This window comes from Cicer arietinum, chromosome 5 (genome assembly GCF_000331145.2).
Source record: "Cicer arietinum cultivar CDC Frontier isolate Library 1 chromosome 5, Cicar.CDCFrontier_v2.0, whole genome shotgun sequence".
Lineage (NCBI taxonomy): Eukaryota > Viridiplantae > Streptophyta > Magnoliopsida > Fabales > Fabaceae > Cicer > Cicer arietinum.
This window is the reverse complement of record NC_021164.2, coordinates 48580305-48601597: the sequence shown is the minus strand read 5'-3', so window position 1 is coordinate 48601597 and position 21293 is coordinate 48580305. Positions and strand designations below refer to the sequence as shown.

Genomic DNA, 21293 nt, shown 5'->3' with positions numbered 1-21293 from the left:
CACCATTAGAGAATTTCTTGACAAGCACACAATGGTTATAAGATGTTTTACCATACCCATGCTTCTCCATGAAAGAATCAAATTTTGTGTACCATTGTCGCGGTGGTTGCTTGAATCCATACAAGCTTTTCTTCAACTTGTAATCAAGTTATTCTTAACCTTTGACTTCAAGTCCATCAAGTTGCTCCATATAGATCTCTTACTCTTAATCCTCCAAAATTCACGTTCTTTGTTCTGCGAGAGAAAACAACTAATATTACGAAAAATTAAAATAAATAAACAAAAGGTAAATTTGGGGTAATAAATAGTAAAGAAGGCGCCACAATCAAAATGATTGATAAGTTAAGAGGAATCGCCACAATGATAAGAAAGTTATTGAAAGGACTTAACTAAGTTCCATGTTCCAATCCAAGAACTTAAAGAAAAAAAAATCTCACTCATAGTTCTCAAAGAGTTTTTTTTTTTTTTTTTTGTTCATTCAAATATGTCCTTTCTACATATGTGATATATGAGTCTTGGGATAATTGGTAGAAGAAAAGAAAAATCACAATAAACTAACGTTAATATTAGTGCCTATATTAAGATAAAAAGAAATATTAGTGGCTACATTAATTTTTTTAATAATTGTCTTGTCTAATTTTAATTAGAGAATAGTTACAAAATAATTAAACAAAAGCGAAAATACATTTTTTTTTCTTCAACGACCTCTTTTGGTTTGTGCCCTATTTATATCAAATAAGTTCAATTCAAATAATATATTTTTTAAAATACATCATATTGACAATATGATCCTATATATGCACAAATTCAATTTTTTTTATGCATGGTTGTTAAATTAATATAAAAACATTGAACTATTGAATTGGTGAAATTTATGTGATCAACAAAGGGTTATTAAGTGTTATTAAGTGAAGTTATTCAAGTAAAAATTATTTTTGAAGTCAATAGATCTTCACCTATATATATAAAAAAAGTTATGTTTAAACTTAATTTCAAAATTTAAATCTATTTATCCATACACTTAAACGATAAACCCTCAATAGATTATTTTTTTTCTCAATTCAACTTCTCTTCCTCTCAGTCAAAACACATAGGAAATGAATTTGACAACATCACTACCCATTATCAAAAATATTGAAATGCCCGTCTCTAACACTCAATGACCAAATAAGAGGTAAATTTTGTCTATTGGTGTCTCTAAAATTTATTTTGACGTTATTTGAATCATACATCGAACCACAAAGATCTATTTTGCTGGAGGAGTTCTGGCGACCAACAATATCCTAATGACAAAGCTTTGATTGAATAGAAGTTGAGTGAGTGAAAATGACAACGTATCATAATATAAGTATGGGATAAATAAATTTAGAGGTTGAAATTATTTGTCCTGCATCAACTAACTCAATTCAAAACACAAAACAAAAGGGTAATCATAGTGTCACACGCATAACATGAAGATTAGTTTCCATGCCACTTGTTGAATGCTCTCATTTTTACTTTTATATATATATATATATATATATATATATATATATATTAAATTCTAATATGGATTATAGTTTATAATAGATTAATTTTAAATTTTTTTTTAAAGATCTAATGATTATAAACGTAGTCTTTTAAAAATAGATTTTAATGATATTTTTTATTTTTTTATAATTGAGATAATAAATTAAATAATACTGATTTAATTAAGTCACAATTTTGTTCATAAAAATGAGAAATATTACTAACTATTACTTCCGTAAAATAATGTCGTTATAATTTTCGATGATTTTAAAATACTGGTTACTTGTCCTAACTTATTCGTATTCAACGTTGCCCTAATTTTTGATGATTTTAAATATTGGTTGATACTTGTCCTAAAGTATTCATATTGAGTGTTGCCCTATATAACAAATCTTGTTATTGAAATGTTTAATTAGGGTAGTTGCAGAGATTAGCTATCCATCAAAATCAAATTACAAAAATGGAAAAAAGAAAGAAAAAATAGAAACTGAACATATAAGACTGACTTTTTGATATCATCACAAAACTAGCTAAGTGTAATAAGAAGAATTGAAAATTATGATCAGTACTTCACGTGATAACCCTACTCATTACGTCATAAAAACCCTGCCATAATCAAAATTGTAATAATGCAAGAGAGAGGATTTTAAGTTTTAACCATTTATCAAACTATAGTTTGGTTATTCTTACCAATGGTGTTGTTTTACGAGATTTACTCTTTGGATATAACAATGTGGACTTTGTGGTCAAATTTTGTTATTTTAATATTTAAATTATTTATTTATCTCATAGTTGAGATTAAAAATTTATTTTAATTAAACGTACGTTGCCAATACCAGACGTGATTTTTACTTTTTTTCAAGTTGTTTGGGTTCCATTAAATCAAAGTAATTAAGCCGTACGTCTAGAATTGATTTCAATTGAAGCTGGAATTCCTAGCTTCTGCGGCAGCTTGGAATTGATTTTGGTAATTTATTGGTCTCACACAAATATTTATTTATATTTCTTTACATTTATTGGCTTTAATTGTCTACGTATAATTTTTTTTTTCTCCCTATATTTTCAGAATATTTTATTGTATTTTTTTTTGTCAATGGAAGTTATTATTAATAAAGAATAGAAAACTAAACAATATTTATCATAAGAGTTTAATTATTATGCACTCTGATTATAAAAAATTCTACTGTATAAAAGTCAAACATTTCTAATTATTTATTGGTAAAATGATTAATATTCACTTATATATTTTATAAAATTTTATGTTTAATTTATAATATGTACTTTTTATAATATGCTTACTTGCATTTTATTAAATTTTATGTTTAATTAATAATAGTTTTAAATATAATTAAAACTCATTTTCGTAATTACATGTCTAAAAGCAATTATGATCAAGGACTATCCAATTCCAAACAATTTTAAGTTATAGAAATCACGTTTATGTTAAAGTTTCAAAACATAAATCAATTTACGTTTCATTCACTTTTAATTAAAATTAATTCTTCCATACTTAATTCTATCAAAATCAATTATCCTAACCATAGAATAATTTAGAGAGTAAAGTGATAAGAAAATAAATGACTCTATCTACATCCACAATATTTATTGACACTAACATTTGGAGTTCCTCGAGGACTATCACATATATCTTTGTGTTTGTTCCATTAGTCGATTTGGTGTTATTTGTAGTGGTTGTTTCTCTCAAAGTGCTAATTTTCTTATGAGTCTCTCCATGTTTGGATCTTGGTACTCTTCTTTTATGTCTAATTCTTATGGTTGTACTTTTTCGTATTTTCCTTCCACTCTCATGTATTGAGTTTGAATACTCCTAGTCCACTTTTATTACATAAATTCATGATTATCTTTGCCTTCCAAAAAAAAAAAAAAGGATACAAGGGTAATTTTATTTTTTATTTTTTTGTAATGTTGAATGTTAATAATTAATGTTGTTAATATCGTTAAGTATAGCAACCTCCTTGTTAGTGTATTTTCTAACTCCTCCACTCTAACCACTAAGTCTATAAGTTGATTTTTATTTAGAGTTGTGTATCAATCTAAGAGAATGTATTGCTAGATTTTCAAAGATAAATCATTTGTACTTTCTCTTGAATAAAATTTAAATCTTTTATCAAAAAACAAAAATGATGTTGTAGGGTACATAGTGTCAGGGTGGAAACAAATCTACTAGGTAGATATATATTGTTTGGAGTAAAAGGCCAAAAAAATTCAAAATACAAGAATAAGAAAAATGGCTTAATTCTTTATCTTTTTGATTCGCCCATGCCGTACTCTCTCACTCTTTGAATTTTGAAGGTATTAAAATTTGTAGCTTGGTAATTTTGCGTGCAAACTTTTGTGTTCATGTCCCTCTCATTGAAATTTAATCAAACCCCACATTAACAAAGTCACTTTCATAAAGAAGACCCTTTTATTATCTCTCTCTCCTTTTTCCCATACATGAAAATAATGAATGGTTAATAGAGATTGAAAGGTGAATATCAAGTAACCCTCTCTCTCTTTTTCTTCTTTAATTCTCCAACACGAGAAGTTAAATTTTAAGTGTGAGTTTGGTAATTGTTGGAGGGTCTATTTTTCATTCCATAAATACCTCTTTGATAAGCCAACCCACTTCCATATTTTGCAATCATTTTATCATAGTTGCATCTTTACACCAAAGAACTACAAAAGGTATAACCAACACTTATAATATATAGTTACCCTTGTTTCTTTCAAATCTTACCCTAAATTTTCCTTCTCTCTTTTTCATGCACAAAAAATCTAGATCGCACTAAATTGTAAGGCATATAAATATATAGTTACCTTTTTTTTTTATATAATTAAGCAAAGAGATGTACTATTAAAGTTTCATATTTTATCTTATAAAAAAATTATTCATATTTCATGATTGAATATTGAAGATCAATATTGGTGACTAATTAGGTTTTTGAAAAATAACTTGAATTTCACAGCTTCAAAACATGGAGCTTCCAAATCATGAAGATGGAGAAGGATCTTCCCAAAAGAAAATGGGAAGAGGGAAGATTGAAATCAAGAGGATCGAAAACACGACGAATAGACAAGTCACCTTTTGCAAACGACGCAACGGATTGTTGAAGAAAGCCTATGAATTATCTGTTCTTTGTGATGCTGAAGTTGCTCTTGTTGTCTTCTCAACTCGTGGTCGCTTGTATGAGTACGCAAACAACAGGTTTAATTTTATACTTTTTCTAACCTAAAAATCATCAAGATTCTTTTTTTTTTTTTAGAACAAATCTTGATGATTTTAAGATTATCTCATCTTTTTTGTTTTTGTTATTAATGGAAAATGCTTGGTAATTTATCTTAAAATTTATGTATTTCAAAGTTTAAACATGTCTCTTAATTTACACAACTTTATATATTGAGTCAATTTTTTTAATCAAAATAGGGAAACATGATCCTTAAAAAATTACACTTCCAATTCTCTCAAAACTCCAGTTTTAATTTTTTTTCCTCTTTGGTAGTTTTATAATTTTTTTACTTTTAGGCCTTTGTTGTGTTTGTTCTATTTATCTCTTTTTTTAGTCCTTTATTCTTTCTCCAATATATTGTTTTTTTGGAGCTTTTTATTTTTTTCCAGATCTGAGGTAAGATAGAAATAGGAGTTAAGAATATTTTATAAACAATATAGAAGAACAAGAGTAAAAGCTTTAATTAGGGTTACAAAGATTTCTAGGTCAGAGAGATCTTAGCTTGTTTGTGTATATTCTCCCATGCTATTAACCTTTTCCCAATCTTTCTCTCTCTCTCTCTCTCTCTCTTTCCTCACATATGTCACTAACCATGAAACTTACAAAAATCTGGCAGATAAAGCTGTCATGCACTCATTGACTCTCTTCACCTTCATCATTACTCTTTCTCATTCAATTGCAAGTTAGGGTTTCAATTGTTTTTGATTGAAGGGTTTCAATTTGTTTCACTAATCACACCCTAATCCATTCATATTTTAGGACTATAGGACAGTCCAAAACAACCAAATTCATACTTTTTATTTTATACTTACAAATTAATTATTTTAAGAAAAATATATTTCTCTAAATTTTAACTCTATATGATGGTCATAATTGAATACTTTAAATAAAAAACCAAATATTAGATTTTTCTTATAAAAAAATATTTATTGAATGGTGTACAAGAAGTACTTCAACTTTTATATTAGTAAAAAATATCTGAAAGCCAGCACCATAACGAAAAATAATACTAATCAACTTTTATGAAGAGGATTAGTTAAGTAATTTAGTGGTATATGGGCTAGAACAGTTTTATGAACAAATTTTCTCTCTTTAATTAATAAGTAACCACTAACATTTAACTATAAAAATTTGGGTTTTTTGAGGTCAAATATTTCAAATCCCTTTGAAAAAAGAAAACATATGTTTGTAATACTTTAGTCACTAATTATATATGTACCTATATGATTATGATTATTCACAAAAGTCTAAATTATGTTCCCCACCTCTTCATAAATTTTGTCCTTTACAATATGGTCGAGGAAGCATGTTACAGTTAGGGTTTCCTAACCCGCATGGGTATTATAAATGTCCATGACTCATTGTTTTCCACAACTAATTTCTGGCAGAAAGGGTTTTGAAAATATTATGCAATTAGTCTACTTTAATTGAATTGATTTGTTAAAACTATAAAGAACTCTCTTTTATATCAAGAGTTTAATTTGCATGGGACAATATAAAATATTTTTTATTAATATATCACAATCACTCATATTTATTATTTTAGAGATAATTATCTTTCAAATCAAATTTTTTTAACATTAGATAATTGTGATTTATCGTCGGTGTAAAAATTCTTTATACCGACAATATATATAAATTAAACTTTATATTAATTATAATATTTATTTGTCTCATCTTATTTGTCTATCTATATTGCTAATAAAAATCAACAACTTTTTTCACTAATTTATCATTATTTATTGTATATTAATTAATCTAACTATTTCACTAGTTATTATTAATAATTTAATTTTTTATTAATAAAGGAAAACATAATAATAATAATAATTAATAAAACAATAGAGTCCATGAGACAAAATAATAGAATTTTAGTATATAAAACTTATTTTAACGTTAAAATAAACAACTCAAATAAGACACTTATAATACGAAGCAGGGTAAAGGTTTGTTAGAAATCTTAACATATATATTTTATTCTATTAGTTAAAATTGAAATTTTCTTTAATTTATATTTTTGTAAATACTTAAAACGCCACGTATATTCTATTTAATAAAGGTTTTAAAATACAATCCATTGTTCACGTGAGATATATGGATTATTTATCTGAAAAGTGTTCCATTTTCATTCATTATTTTTTTATATAAAATCTTCAAAGTTCTAATTTTCTTTCAAATTTCCAAAAGAAAATAAAAAATAATGTCCATAAGAAGTATATTTAGATATTATTATTTCTTGATATTTGGATTTTTACCCTCTGCATTGAAAAGTAAAACCATGATTTCATATGCTAAGAATAGGCAATAGAAAAGCACCCCTCTCTTTCTTATCTTTTTTAATCTCTTTCATGCATATAGTAATAAAGCTTCAACACTTGACGTGAATTCTCTACCTACTCTCAATTATGTATTTTGGAAATTTCATTAGAAAAGTAAGTTTACATTTACACACATTATATATACTTTTTAAACACAGAGAGAAAGGTTTTACTTTTACATTCTTTAGGATTCATTAGAATTCAAAGAATGGAACTTGATATACATACATAGATTGAGCTTCATCTAGTTTGGTTGTGTAAGAAATATTTTGAGATAAGAAGAGGGAAATGAAATTAATTGAAAAAGAGTACGATCCAATGAGAAGTTCTGAAGTTGATGACATTCATTTCTATAGTTTAATTTTAATTTTCAGAGTTTGTGATCAGTGTATATGTATACTGACACAACATCTTTAGTTCTTAGGAACCAAAACTAAAATCAAGGTTTTGTGGTAATCGAGGTCATAGACTAATTAAGATAAAATGGTTTTTATTGTTATTGCACTATGTTGACACGTATTTGCTTATATTTTTTTTTTTAAAATTAAATATAAAGAATATTATTCTATATTAGATATAGGTAAAAAAAATTAATAAGATTGACGAATTTGCTTCAAGGTCTCAAATATTAAAAAGAATAAAAAAGTTAACATATTAATTTAAATCAACTATCTTAATTATTTTTTGCTTTTTATTGTTTATATTTAAAACTTGAGAAATTATTTATATTATTATATATTTTTGAGCCTTTGAGGTTGTTGTGATAATATATAATGTATGAATATATTATATTAATAATTAATAATAGTCAGTATATTGATGTACTCGGTTGTTTGACATGTATAAGTAAAAATACGTTAAAAAAAGAGTTTAAATTTAAATTAAATATATCAATTTTTTAATTTAGTTTCGCGTTCCTCGTTATATATAAGAAAAAGGTTACGTGGTACATCCATACACATCCACTATACACCTTGAATAACAAAAATAATTAGATTATTATACAATAAACATGATATATTAATATGTGATTAAAAGAAATAGAAAAAACATGATATGTTAAATAAGTGCTTAGAAAATAAGGATATCCAAATATTATCAAATAAGTATACATAAAGCTTAAGAGTTAGGGTCAAATTGGTCATTATTTTGTGGTGTGTTTTGCTGTAAAATAAATAGTAGCCAACAATGTTATTTCTTGATCTGCCCTAATATTTCTACAATTGTTTGCAGTGTTAGAGCAACTATTGAAAGGTACAAAAAAGCATGTTCTGCTACCACTAACGCAGAATCTGTATCTGAAGCTAATACCCAGGTAATTAAATTTATTCACATATATAATATTTATAAATTAAAATTTGTGAAAATTAAGTGCCTAATTATATTATGGTTATTTTTTGTATATAAATAAATTTAATAAAAAGGAGTACAAAGAGTAATCTAATCCATTACTAAAACAAAATTTATGACTCTTTCAGCTACTTAGAACGCAAAGACATCATAGGACAATAGAGAAATTACAATTATATTGACATCCCAATATTATTTCTTTTCATTTGCAACTCTTTGACAAAATATATTATGGTTATTTAATTTTAGCATATAAAAATTGAAGATATGGTTTCCGATCAAATGTGTGCTTCAGAATTAATTCATTGTTTTATATTATTAACAATATCAATGTCATGTTTGATACATGTGTCTGTATCTGTGCTTCTTATCTCTTCATTTTTGTTATGGACACAAACTATTATTTACTTTATTTTATAATCATCCTCCGAGTCACTAACACTATTTGCTAATATTAGTTTTACCAGCAAGAATCATCCAAATTGAGAAGACAGATTCGAGATATTCAGAATCTTAATAGGTTAGTTGTTTTTTATATACATATTTTTTCATTAATTTTTCTCCATTAAATAACTCATTTATTTTTCCTGCAGACACATCCTTGGTGAAGCTCTAGGATCTTTGAGTCTCAAGGAACTAAAGAATCTTGAGGGTAGATTGGAGAAAGGTTTGAGCAGAGTAAGATCAAGAAAGGTATATATAATTAAATGAATGAAAGATAAAAGCAGACTAAACATATCTAAATTTATTATTTCTTAAACTTAGACATTCATCAACTCGTGTACATTGACATAAGCCCCCAGTTAGGGGGACCCTAATTTTTTTTTATAATATACGTAACATTTAAAAAATTATATTGATATTCTTAATTTTGTACATTGAACACTCTGAAAATTTATATTTACATTTTATGTCTGGAATAAATAATCAGTTCCCACCATTGAATATGTGACAGCGGTTAAAGGCTATCAAACGCCACCATCCACTGTCAAATGTTACAATCTTAAAATTAGAGTTTTGTGATTTTAGGAGTCTAATTTTTAGATTCAAACATAATTTCCAAAATTATTAAGATGTTCATATTCTTAACATGTGTGTGCAATACTAAAAGAACAAAAGCTCATGAACCGGGGGAGTAGTATATTTAGGGGGACAATAATAGTTAATAAAACATTGAAAAGGAATAATAAAATGGAACAAACAAATTCTAAAGTAATGACACTAAAGAATAGTTTTTATTTTTCAAAAAATAAAAAAAACTGAAAGTTCTTAAGGAGACCTGAAGCAATGGAACCAAGAGGTATATGTTGACATGAAGATTCAAATACAGCAGCTGATCTTCCAAGTGAATATAATGTCTTTTTTATAAGTATATGGAACTATATATATGCAGGAGGTACTTTTCTGAATCGTGGATTTTGATGAAGAGTAAGGGTTTCTAAAAAGTGAAAAACTCCTAAAAAGTTATCCTCCTATTTCATTATCTTAGCTCCCAAGGTAGCATGTCCTAAGCCGTTATATGGCCTAGTGTTTGTAGACCCAAATCTACTAAAGGCTTGGGGTGAAGTGTCTTATGCTTTGTGTAGTTGTCTTGAAGTGCATTTTGTTGAATCTGAGTGATTTATTTAAAAAGTTATCCATGTATATATAATTTTTTCCTGTTTTTTCATAGTTTTATTGAGAAGATGAAATTGTCCTCAATTAGGGCATTTGTGAGTTTAGTTTATTTGTAGTATATGATATTAGGAAACAAGATGAAACTATTTTACTGAATAATATTTTATATATTGAAAAATAAAATGAATTAGTTTTTGATGCAGCATCTCAATCTCTTTATATTATAGGAGAGAAGAGATGAGATGCTGTGTAACAAACATAACTGAAATAATAGAAATAGCTAACTAATAACAACATAAGACAAGTATCCTATAAGCTATTACAAACAAGCTCACAGTTAGCTTGATTAACAAATAACTATCAAACTAACTGGGAGACTGAAAAGCTGACTAACTAAGATGTTGGTTGACAAACTGGTGGAACAAGTTGGCTAAGTGATTGGTGAAACTGGGATAGACTGACTAATTAAACTAAAAAAGAATGGGGACTGGCAGATGAACCAAATAGACCAACTATTATAATATATAGACCAACTATTCTAATATATGGAATAGTTGTATCTAGTCCAAGAAATGATGCAATTGATCATTTGAGTTACCCTAGATGTAGACAATATTGATCACATGGGATTTTAAATTTCTCTAGTTGGTTTACTTTATAGTTGGGTTGGAGTAGCTTTTTCTGTTAAAACAATATACAACTATTGTTTCTTTAAGAAATTAACATGTTACATATTATTTTCTTCCATGTTACACCTTTATTAATTTTTTGGACCGGTGTATTTGAATTTTTCAAGCATGAAACGTTGTTTGCTGATGTGGAGTTCATGCAAAAGCGGGTAATAATATTCTATGCGATATTAACTTATAAGTACTTTAATATCTGCTTTACTTTTTTTCATTTACTTAACAATTGTCTAGTTTACTTGTTTATTAAAATGTCATATTGTTACCATAGTAAGTTGTTGTCATATTTTTTTCTCCAATATTAAGGATTCTAAATAGATGCTAGAAGTAACACTTTGATAAAGATTTAGGGATGAACACAAACAAGTTTGGTGTGTTTGAGTTAGGGGCAAATCAAGACTTAAACCAATAATAATTGTTTAGACGCCCCTCAATAAAACACTCATCTAAATTCAACCCATAAAACTTACTTTAGTTCTGATTTGTTAGATAAGGATACAATATGTAACTAACTGTTGACTCAATAGTCAATTAGTTACACAATAGCTAACACTAAAACCTAACAAAGAGTTGTTTACTCTATTACTTCCCCTTTAAATCTTGGGACTTCTTAGGTCCCACAAATGGATGAACCTTAGAGGATAAAGTGGTTTTGTAAGAAGATCGTCATATTGGCAAGTGGTAGGACTAGGAGGCTTTGCCAAGAGCCTTATCCCTTAGACAGAAGATGTTCAACTTTATGTGCTTTGTTTTGGCATGAAGGACAAGGTTGTGAGAGAGAGCCACAATACAGAGATTGTCACAATACAAAGTGGGGGTACTAAAATGAAGGACAAGAGTGTGGTATAATTCATTATAGTTAGGTTGTTTTCATGTTATCCTTTCTCTCAAACTTGTTTTAGTTAGAATGATAAAATGTTTCACCAAATAGTTACATTCAGACATCTCTTTAGAATAATGATGTTAGGACTAACTAAAACTAAAAACACTATTAATATTAAATGGTTAGATTCCACCTTGAGCTATTTTACAAATTTTTCAAGTAGAAAAATTGAAGTGTATATATATTCATTAAGTTTAACTTCCACTACTGCAAACTTTTAGATAAAATAAAATAATGTTAAGTGTATATATTTGGTCCCTTTATGCTCAATTTTTTAACTTATGGGTCCCTAATAGCTATACCTATATGTAAATAGTTTTTATTTAGAGCCTACATATGTAATTATTTTCCATATTATATCCACAGTTAGTTGCCCTTGAAAATGTGAAATAAACAAAGTTGTATGTTCTAAATTGATAATGATTATCATGGAACTTAAAAATGTTGCATTTCTAGATCCTATATATATGAAATTCCTTTTCAAAATGGAAACAAATCTTCTTAGTTTCATGCAAATACTTACACGGGAAAATTTATTGATAATATGCAGGAAATTGATCTGCAAAACCAGAACAATTATCTGCGAGCTAAGGTCTCTCTCATTCTCTATTGCATCATTATTTGTAATTGAATCAAATGAATTAATGATAAAAAGATGTTAAATGGTAATGCAGATAGCTGAATGTGAAAGAGCTCAACAACAGCAACAAAATATGATGCCAGAAACATATTCTGAGTCCTTACCTTCACAATCATATGACAGAAATTTCTTTCCTGTAAATCTTCTTGGATCGGATCAGCAGTATTCACGCCAAGACCAAACTGCTCTCCAACTTGTGTAAGTATTCATTCATATGTTTTAACCATATTTTTTTGTATGTTTCTTAATTACTTCCTTTTTCTACCTTTGATTTGATACAGCTGATCATCATATGCTGGAAAAGGCCAATATGGAAGTTATGAAACTATCTTCAAATCGTTTAATCAGCTACTTGAATTGAATAGTTGCATGTAGTGTGTCTATATAGTAAAGAACCATACATGCCTCTGTTTTTATTTAACTGTTGCCTTTAGAATTTACTTTACTAATAGAGTTCTTTAAGACTTTGAACTAGAAAAGAACATGAATTTGCGACCATACGTCATATAATAATATTGTTTTATGTATCTTTTAATAACTACTAGTTTCTAAACATCACTCTTTGTATTGTTTATGCATTTGTTTAGGCCTTCTATCTTAAGAACCTAATGAACTAATAGTTGGGTTCAATTTTCAAGTGGTTAATGAGTTTCGGTCGAATTTATTGTATAGAATGCATGAATTCATCTTTGACTTTGACAATTTTTAGCAATCTACCTGTAGTTAAACTTTGAACCGTAAAGATCTTTTTCATTTGTGAATCAGATATAAAGCACAAATACCTTTGAAATTAGGTGTCTAACACGCGTCGGTGTTCGACACTTGACGACACATGTTGGACTATTCAGACAAGCGTGTCAAAAAAATGTTTTTTTCTTTCTTTGTTTCGATATTCCTTGGACACTTTTCAAGAAAGGATTCAAGATATTAATTTTGATTACATTAGTTTTAGCTTTTCGGCATACTAGATGAATGAATGAAGGTGAAAAAGTATAATATTTTGTTTAAAAACTTTTGTGCATTGAATTAAATTGCTCATTTCAGATCTTTTATATTCATATTTTATTTAATTACAACAATTAAATAATTTAATATATAACTGTGTTGGTGTCCTATATTTTTGAAAGTTGCGATGTCGCTGTATGAGTATCATGTCGGATGTCTGTGTACTGAATGCTCGAATGTCGCATTCATTGAATTGAAACTAGATCCTTACAATAGGAATCCATACAATGGTCAGGGATGTAACCCTTCCAAGTACAACAACCAGGCCATGCAAGGCCCTAACGGATTCCTACGCACTCAGTCGTGAGAGAAGAAACAGAAATCCATTCAAATTTTGTTGCAGTTGCAATCACCAAAACTGGAGAATTTCTTGCTACAAGTCCCCACCTAGTTTTCTCGTTCTCAAAATAGTCCGCATCCACGTTAATCTTGCAGAATCGATAGGATTGGGGTTCATGATGGCACCACAGTAGTGACAAGGTTGTCTCTTTTAGGTGGGTTTGCTCTATTAAAATCTTCAATAAATTGGGCAACACTCAGTCGATATTTTCAGAGACTCAAAAATTGAATTGTTAAACACTACTTGGTTTCTATTTCTCCAAATCAACCATAGCAAGACACTACAAAGTTGTTGAGTTAGATTATCAGGAATAGAAAACCAATGCAACATCTAAGTTTATATATCTATATGTGTTGTGTTAGAACAACGCAATCTTAAAAGAATGAAGAGAGAAATCGCAAATATGAATGCGAGACGTTTGGTAATGAATTTCGACCAATGATTATGTCTGTGACTGCAGAGAAGTTGTAGTTCTCTTATCTTAAATGAATGATTTAAGATTTATAGAGTACAAGTTGTACTTAAATTGTAATAATAAAGTTTAGATTACAACAATACTCCTGAACTATAACGTGGAGAGCTATCGCCCCCGCACTCCTAGTTGCCCCCACGACAATCAGTTGGGCCAAACCGCCTGGTTAAAGCATTTGGATACATGTTTATAGGTTTTTACTTTGACATTTTAAAAGTTCTTTATAGTCTAGTTTAATTTTTTAGCTTGTTTCTAAATTTTGAGTCGAAATTGAATGTTAATTTTATTATTTGTATATTGACCTATGCTCGCTGTGTAGGTCATAACTTGAGGTTTGGATATCGGAATGACGCATACGAGCAAGCGTTAGAAAGCTAAAAATCAAAGCTACAACTTTTGTGTTGGAAAAAAAGCCCAATGTCGTACTTCATGGGATCCAAATTGCAGATTACGTGATAAGTTTTTCTTCTAATAATTTTAAGTAGTGAAGCCACTTGTTTTACAAGCCCGAAAAGCGAACACAATATATTCGGAGTTTTCTTCTTATTTTAGACACGTTGTTTTCAGATTTTGAAACATATAAACACTTTTTTTTTCTTCATTGAAGGCTAATTTTCTCTCAGATTAATCCATTGTTCAGAGTTTCATCAACACCTTGAGGTTCAGGTTATAATGTTAATTTCATGTTATGATTCTATTTCTCTTTATTCGATTATATTGTTATTCCAATTTCTTAATTTGAATTTCAATAGGATTGATTAAATTAGTTTGACAGAGTCCGGTTTCTATATTAATTAAATTATTTTTTTGCGACGTTTGATCATTAACTGTAATACATTGATGATTGTATTGCTTAATCTAGTCAAAGAAACTTAATTCATATAGGGTTGATTATGCTTATTTGATCAATTATATATTCAAATAGGAATAGAGTCACGATTTAGAAATTAAATCCATTGATAGAATCTGTGATAGGTCTGAAACTTGAATCAATGGGTTAATCATTTTCTTAATTTGTTCGAACAAAAATTTGTAAACCTCTCTTTCTAATTTCGACTCTCAATTTGGCTAATATTATCATATCAGAAGTCCTTGTGAAACGACTCGAGTTATTACCCTTACCTACGTTTTATTACTTCTATTTGACCTGTGTGCGACAACGGATACCGTTCACTTGATACTACCTATAAGTCATACTCAACAATATCCACATTGGTGACTATCAAACTCTTATGAAGATTTATTGTTGGCGCTCACATCTTGACAATTAGGGGATACAATTCCTTCTTAACGTTGAGAAATATGTAACAAGTCCAAGCAGTGCTTACATTTGTTATTGGTAACTAACTAAGTCAACATTTCAGCTGCATTCTCTGAAGTATGAGCCTTTTCAAGTTGGATATGTTGTGGCAGACATTTGCACCTCTCATGTGAAGAAACCATATTTTTCCATACCCTATAGTATCAATCTTGCAATTTAAGACCATTTGCCATAATCTTTTCCATTGAATTTCTGGACTTCAACCTTGAGGGCATTAGAAGTTCCCTCGTTCATGGCCAAAAAAAATTGAAAAAACCATTGTTGGAGTAATCTTTTCAGCTGCCACCACCAAGGTCGCCCTTTCTTGAGCCGCTGCAACCAGAACCCCTACTGTCGGCATTGTTTACCACTTTTGATTTTTCACCAAAATCATCGCCTCCATCGATGCTACCCATAAGAAATGCCTTCCATGGGGTATTGTGCGCTAGACGAAAAAATGGGTCGCACCGCAAAGCGAGTCGTACATAAATCAATAACAAAATGTTGGTGCCCCTTTATAAGTTTGGAGCCCTGAAGCCCACTAAGTTGTGGAAAACTTTACATAACGCTAATTAAGTCCTTTAGATACCATCAAAAAGTAAAAGGAAAAATATTTTCATATTTTATTACTACAGCCCTATGTGATTTAGATATGAAAAGGAATTACAATAGTAATAATGAGAAATAATGGCAAAATCATAAAATAAATAGAATAATATAAAATAAAATAAAATAGACTCCTGAAATACAAGTTATGCTATGTTTCGCTTGTCTCTGATGACTAAAGCAAGCATTTTTTAGTCTATATTTGATGAATGCAATAAGCATTTGATCTTCTGCCTCTGATAATCTTAACAAGCAAGTGATTGTCTACCTCTGATAATCACATCAAATACTTTATCGTCTAACTCTATTTTATAATATATGCTTTGATTAAAATCAATGCTCTGATGAAAGCCAATGTTCTAATGAAAGTCAATGCTCAAAAAAAGACAAAGCTTTTGTGCATCCTCTGATTGAACACCCTGAAAATGTTACTTTTCTGAAAGTCTATGAGATAACCTATGCTTCCTCTCGCTCCATACCATGATACGTTGAATCAATTACAATGATTCATTTTGTAAAGTTTTCTATGGAAAATGAATCTCAAAAGATTTGTTACGAAACTTCATGATATATGTTGATTTCTTGCAATCAGGACAACAACCAAGAAACCCTAAAAGATCTCTATAAAAAGACGTTCATTCCTCACTTGAAGTATACAGCAAGAAATGCACTACTATAAGCATAATACAACCGCCTCTGCACTCTTGCTCTTAATCATTGTGAGAGTACAACTTTGTAAACACCCTCTTGTGAGAGCTTTTTCAGAAAACCTAAACATGTTCTTTTTAAAACCTAGCCCAATAGTAGTTGTCTTCCTCAAAACTTGACAGTACTAAGTTATAAGGTTGAGAAGACTTAAACACAGCCAATTTGACTAATAGGTGTTCAGTAGAAATGTGATTCAATGGTAAACTAGTGGATTAAATCATTCATGTTGAAGAGACTAGATATAGCTACTGTGTTAGTGGTGAAACATGATAAATCGACTGTTTATTCTGGGTTTTTTTTTTATCCACTCCATTTTTCTTTACTTTAGTTTAGTCACGTTAAACAAATTTTAAAAATAAATACAACTCAAATCCTCATTTCTTGTGTTTTTTATTCTACAATTATTTGTCCGCAAATACTTGATTTTTCTGCTAGTCTGATTTTTTACCTCTTCTTTCCACACCTTGAACTTAACAAAAACTTCATATTTATGTTTGAGGAAATACACCCAAATCTTGTGCGAAAAATCATTTGTAAAATTCATAAAATAGTTTAGTCCAACAATTTGTAGATGTTACTTGCAGTCCTCTTTGCTCTCATCATTGTCAATGCACCATTGCTAACCTTCAAAAACTCAATATCTCTATCATACCTATATGAGACACTATTTTTCTGTAGAGTACATAGGGATATCAGATTCTTTCTAAATTCTAGAATATATCTGATATCATTCAATGTTCGCACGCCATCGTCGTCCATGACCATTTTAGTTTGTCTCATTCTAGTGACAACGCAAGCTTTATTATCACCCAAATAAATAAAATCAAAATTGCCGACCAGAATATGGTAAACCATTCCCTGTGTGGCGTTATGTGATAAGAACAACCATAATCAAGATTTCACGCTTCTGTTCACTTGCTAGATGAAACACAAAGAGTATCTTCTTCACTTCCAGAGTCATTAGTTTGAACCATGTTCGCAAAACTGAATAAACCCTGCTGCGTTTTTTGATAGTCCCTCCTTCAATGCCCGATCTATTTGCAACTGAAGCACACTCTTTTGTTTTTCTGTTCTTGAACTTAGACCTCTTCTTCTCATAATGTTTTACCTTTGTTACTCCCATTATCTTCATCTTCTTATACATACAAATCTTTGTCTGAGTATCTTTCATCTGTATTATGTCTCCTTTGAGAGTGAGACTGAAGTGCAATAATAATGTCATCTAGCTTAATAGAGTATTTCCCGTATGTAAGATTTGTCACTAGGTGATCAAACGAACCTGGTAACGAGCACAATAGAATAATAGTTTTGTGTTCGTCATCAACGGTCACCTCAAGCCTCACCAAATAGGTGATTATTCCGTTGAAGGTATTTACATGATGCAAATCAGATCCTTCCTGCATCTTCAACCTGCACAATCGTTGCTTTCAAACAATTTGTTCGTGAGCATTCTGCACATATATTGACTTTCCAATTTCTCTCATACCTCCTTTATTAATGTTAGGTCTAGGATATGATACATCACCTCATCTTATACACACAAACGAATCCTCTTTGCGAATTTATTCTTCACCTTCGTCCAATCGACTTTTGCCATGTCTACCAGTTTCTCCTCACGCAACGCCTATTGAAGACATTAATGTGCCAACATATCCTTAACCCTTATTTACCGTAATGGGAAGTTTCTCATTCCGTCGAACCTAAACACCTCGAATTTCACACCAGAGTTACTCATATGATACCAATTGTTAGAACAGCTACACGGTCTTAAAATAATATAAATAGTAATAATAAGTTTCAGATTACAACAATATCCCTGAGAAGCTATCGCCCCCATACCCCCGGTTGCCCTCACAACGATAAGTTGAGCCAAACTGCCACTTGATACTACCTATATGTCATACTCAACAGTTTGGAACATGAATACCAATGGAGGATGAGAACCATACCACTTTTTCTGTTGGACCGTGCATAAAAAGGTGATCAACATCTTGAGTTTCCATAGAGCAGAGACGGCACTACATATCTAGATTAATGCCTTTCTTCCCAAGATTCCTTCTAGTCGGTAGGATAGCTTTTGCTAGTTTCCACATAAAGGTTTGAGTGCTTCTTGAAATTTCCAACAACCTATATTTTTTATTCCGTTGAAGGTATTTACATGATGCAAATCAGATCCTTCCTGCATCTTCAACCTGCACAATCGTTGCTTTCAAACAATTTGTTCGTGAGCATTCTGCACATATATTGACTTTCCAATTTCTCTCATACCTCCTTTATTAATGTTAGGTCTAGGATATGATACATCACCTCATCTTATACACACAAACGAATCCTCTTTGCGAATTTATTCTTCACCTTCGTCCAATCGACTTTTGCCATGTCTACCAGTTTCTCCTCACGCAACGCCTATTGAAGACATTAATGTGCCAACATATCCTTAACCCTTATTTACCGTAATGGGAAGTTTCTCATTCCGTCGAACCTAAACACCTCGAATTTCACACCAGAGTTACTCATATGATACCAATTGTTAGAACAGCTACACGGTCTTAAAATAATATAAATAGTAATAATAAGTTTCAGATTACAACAATATCCCTGAGAAGCTATCGCCCCCATACCCCCGGTTGCCCTCACAACGATAAGTTGAGCCAAACTGCCACTTGATACTACCTATATGTCATACTCAACAGTTTGGAACATGAATACCAATGGAGGATGAGAACCATACCACTTTTTCTGTTGGACCGTGCATAAAAAGGTGATCAACATCTTGAGTTTCCATAGAGCAGAGACGGCACTACATATCTAGATTAATGCCTTTCTTCCCAAGATTCCTTCTAGTCGGTAGGATAGCTTTTGCTAGTTTCCACATAAAGGTTTGAGTGCTTCTTGGAATTTCAAACAACCTATATTTTCTTCCACTCTCTTTCAGTGTCCACATGTTATGCCATATTGGACTTCCAAAAATATTTGATATTTTTCACATGTTCATTAATGAGGAGTATGGATAGTGGGTTGATTAGTTTTTAACAAATAAGGTATGTTGTTTGAAGCAATTAGACTTCACCTAGCTTTGCTTATATACACTTATTTTGTCTTTATCTTCTCCTAGGTGAGAATTATCTTTTCAAAAGAGGTAACTGCAAGATCAAAGGGGTCTCATTCTCAAACATTGCAGGAATAACAAAGTCTATATAAAAGCCTAAACTAGAATCAACTTACGTGTCTACTCTAGCATAGCAATTTCAGCTCTAACATAGCAATATTTGTCAAACAAATTTAGTATCATATCAGAAATATAACATCTTCCTAGGATTCAATCTAGATCCCTTATAGTATGTTTTTCTCCTCTAATTATCATTCAGCTTGAATGAATACCAGCCAAAATATCTGTTCATCCAAGGTTCCACTGTGTCCTATACACAATATCAGTTCAGTCTTTGGTAGCAAATTTTTAAAACACCTTGAATCTCAATAAGAGCAAATCCTAACTTGGTATTGCAATGTATCATGGACAATGATATTTCAAATCTGCAATTAAAAGGGACATTGAAGAAGTATCGAGAAGAATGTTCATGGTTAAATTGCTGCAACTTAGAAACTAACCACTAACATTTCCCTGTATAAAAAACATTGGTACACCAATTGTTAAACTTTTTCACTATTTCTTGTGTTCTTAGCACATACACATAATAGGAAGGAAATAACAAGTGTAAGTGAAGCAACAATGATACAGATTAAATTTGCTGGATCCAACAAAGGTACATTGTAAGACCAAAAGGATGAAACCTAAAGCTGTCTATAAGTGATTGCCTAATGTTTTATACAACATGAGACATAAGAACCGTCTCTTTGAAATTTCGAAACATTCGAAACAATTTCTCCATTTCCAAAACAAATTTACAGTATTGTCAGACGGCGAGATCAATGATGCTTTTATCTTTCTTAATTGCATATACTGCTTGATAGCTTCATCTATTTACTATCTATATGAACATGGTGGAGTATAATGATTATTATACAGAATGTATGAATCAGAGACTGAAGGCAGAACCTTCTTCCCTCTAATCCAGTACGGCGTCACAGATTCAATCATCATAAATATGTGAAGTGGAAGAACTTTGTTCCTTCACTCTGCAATTCTACATCTTCTGATAAACTTATTAGAGAAATTTACATATCTAGTCCAGAAACTTCGATACTCAGGGAAACCGATTTCAAGCCATGGTTTTGCAGGGCCGCTGAAATGGATAACAGCAGCAGCTTCTAGATTCTGTTTGCTAATTTCTTTTGATTTGTAGCGATAACCTAAATCCGTCACAAGCATTGATGAATCTATAGGATGCACTTGACCATCAAATGCAATCAAGGCAGGTGGAAGCATTCCTGGATTCCACAATGTTGTCCCATAATTGAGGTTCTGTGAAATCAGACAGATATATACTGTTAATGTATAATGAAAATAATAAGGAATAAAACAGTACCATTATGAAATAAATGAATTTTTTCTTTTGACATATATGACACAGTATACAAGTTCAAAAGATTTGAACAAATTTTTTGTATATACTGTATGTCTTCAAAAACATTAAAAATTTGCTAGCAACACAATTTCTAACACTCTTT

General features: G+C 30.1%; 2 protein-coding genes across 8 annotated transcripts in view; one reads left to right on the top strand and one right to left on the bottom strand.

Moving 5' to 3' along the window:
- The first annotated feature begins 3889 nt into the window (after positions 1-3889).
- On the top strand, positions 3890-12933 carry LOC101493068 (agamous-like MADS-box protein MADS1). Of its 6 annotated transcripts, none has more exons than XM_004513664.4 (9): positions 3890-4000; positions 4479-4717; positions 8291-8372; positions 8866-8927; positions 9001-9100; positions 10821-10862; positions 12144-12185; positions 12268-12431; positions 12515-12933. In XM_004513664.4, the coding sequence occupies exons 2-9, from the start codon at positions 4488-4490 to the stop codon at positions 12516-12518; spliced, it is 726 nt and encodes a 241-aa protein (XP_004513721.1). In that variant the 5' UTR covers positions 3890-4000; positions 4479-4487; the 3' UTR covers positions 12519-12933. The 6 variants fall into 6 exon arrangements, with proteins under 6 accessions (XP_004513721.1, XP_004513720.1, XP_027186051.1 ...); XM_004513663.4 differs by lacking the exon at positions 3890-4000 and adding an exon at positions 4039-4197; XM_004513662.4 differs by lacking the exon at positions 3890-4000 and adding an exon at positions 4051-4304.
- A 7318-nt stretch (positions 12934-20251) lies between these two features.
- The window catches only part of LOC101494251 (probable galacturonosyltransferase 15), an 11755-nt gene continuing 10713 nt past the window's right edge, over positions 20252-21293 (bottom strand). For both annotated transcript variants that reach the window (XM_004513667.4, XM_027330252.2), the window contains one exon: positions 20252-21087. In XM_004513667.4, the coding sequence (XP_004513724.1) occupies positions 20797-21087 (291 nt within the window). In that variant the 3' untranslated portion in view covers positions 20252-20796. The remainder of the gene's footprint in view (positions 21088-21293) is intronic.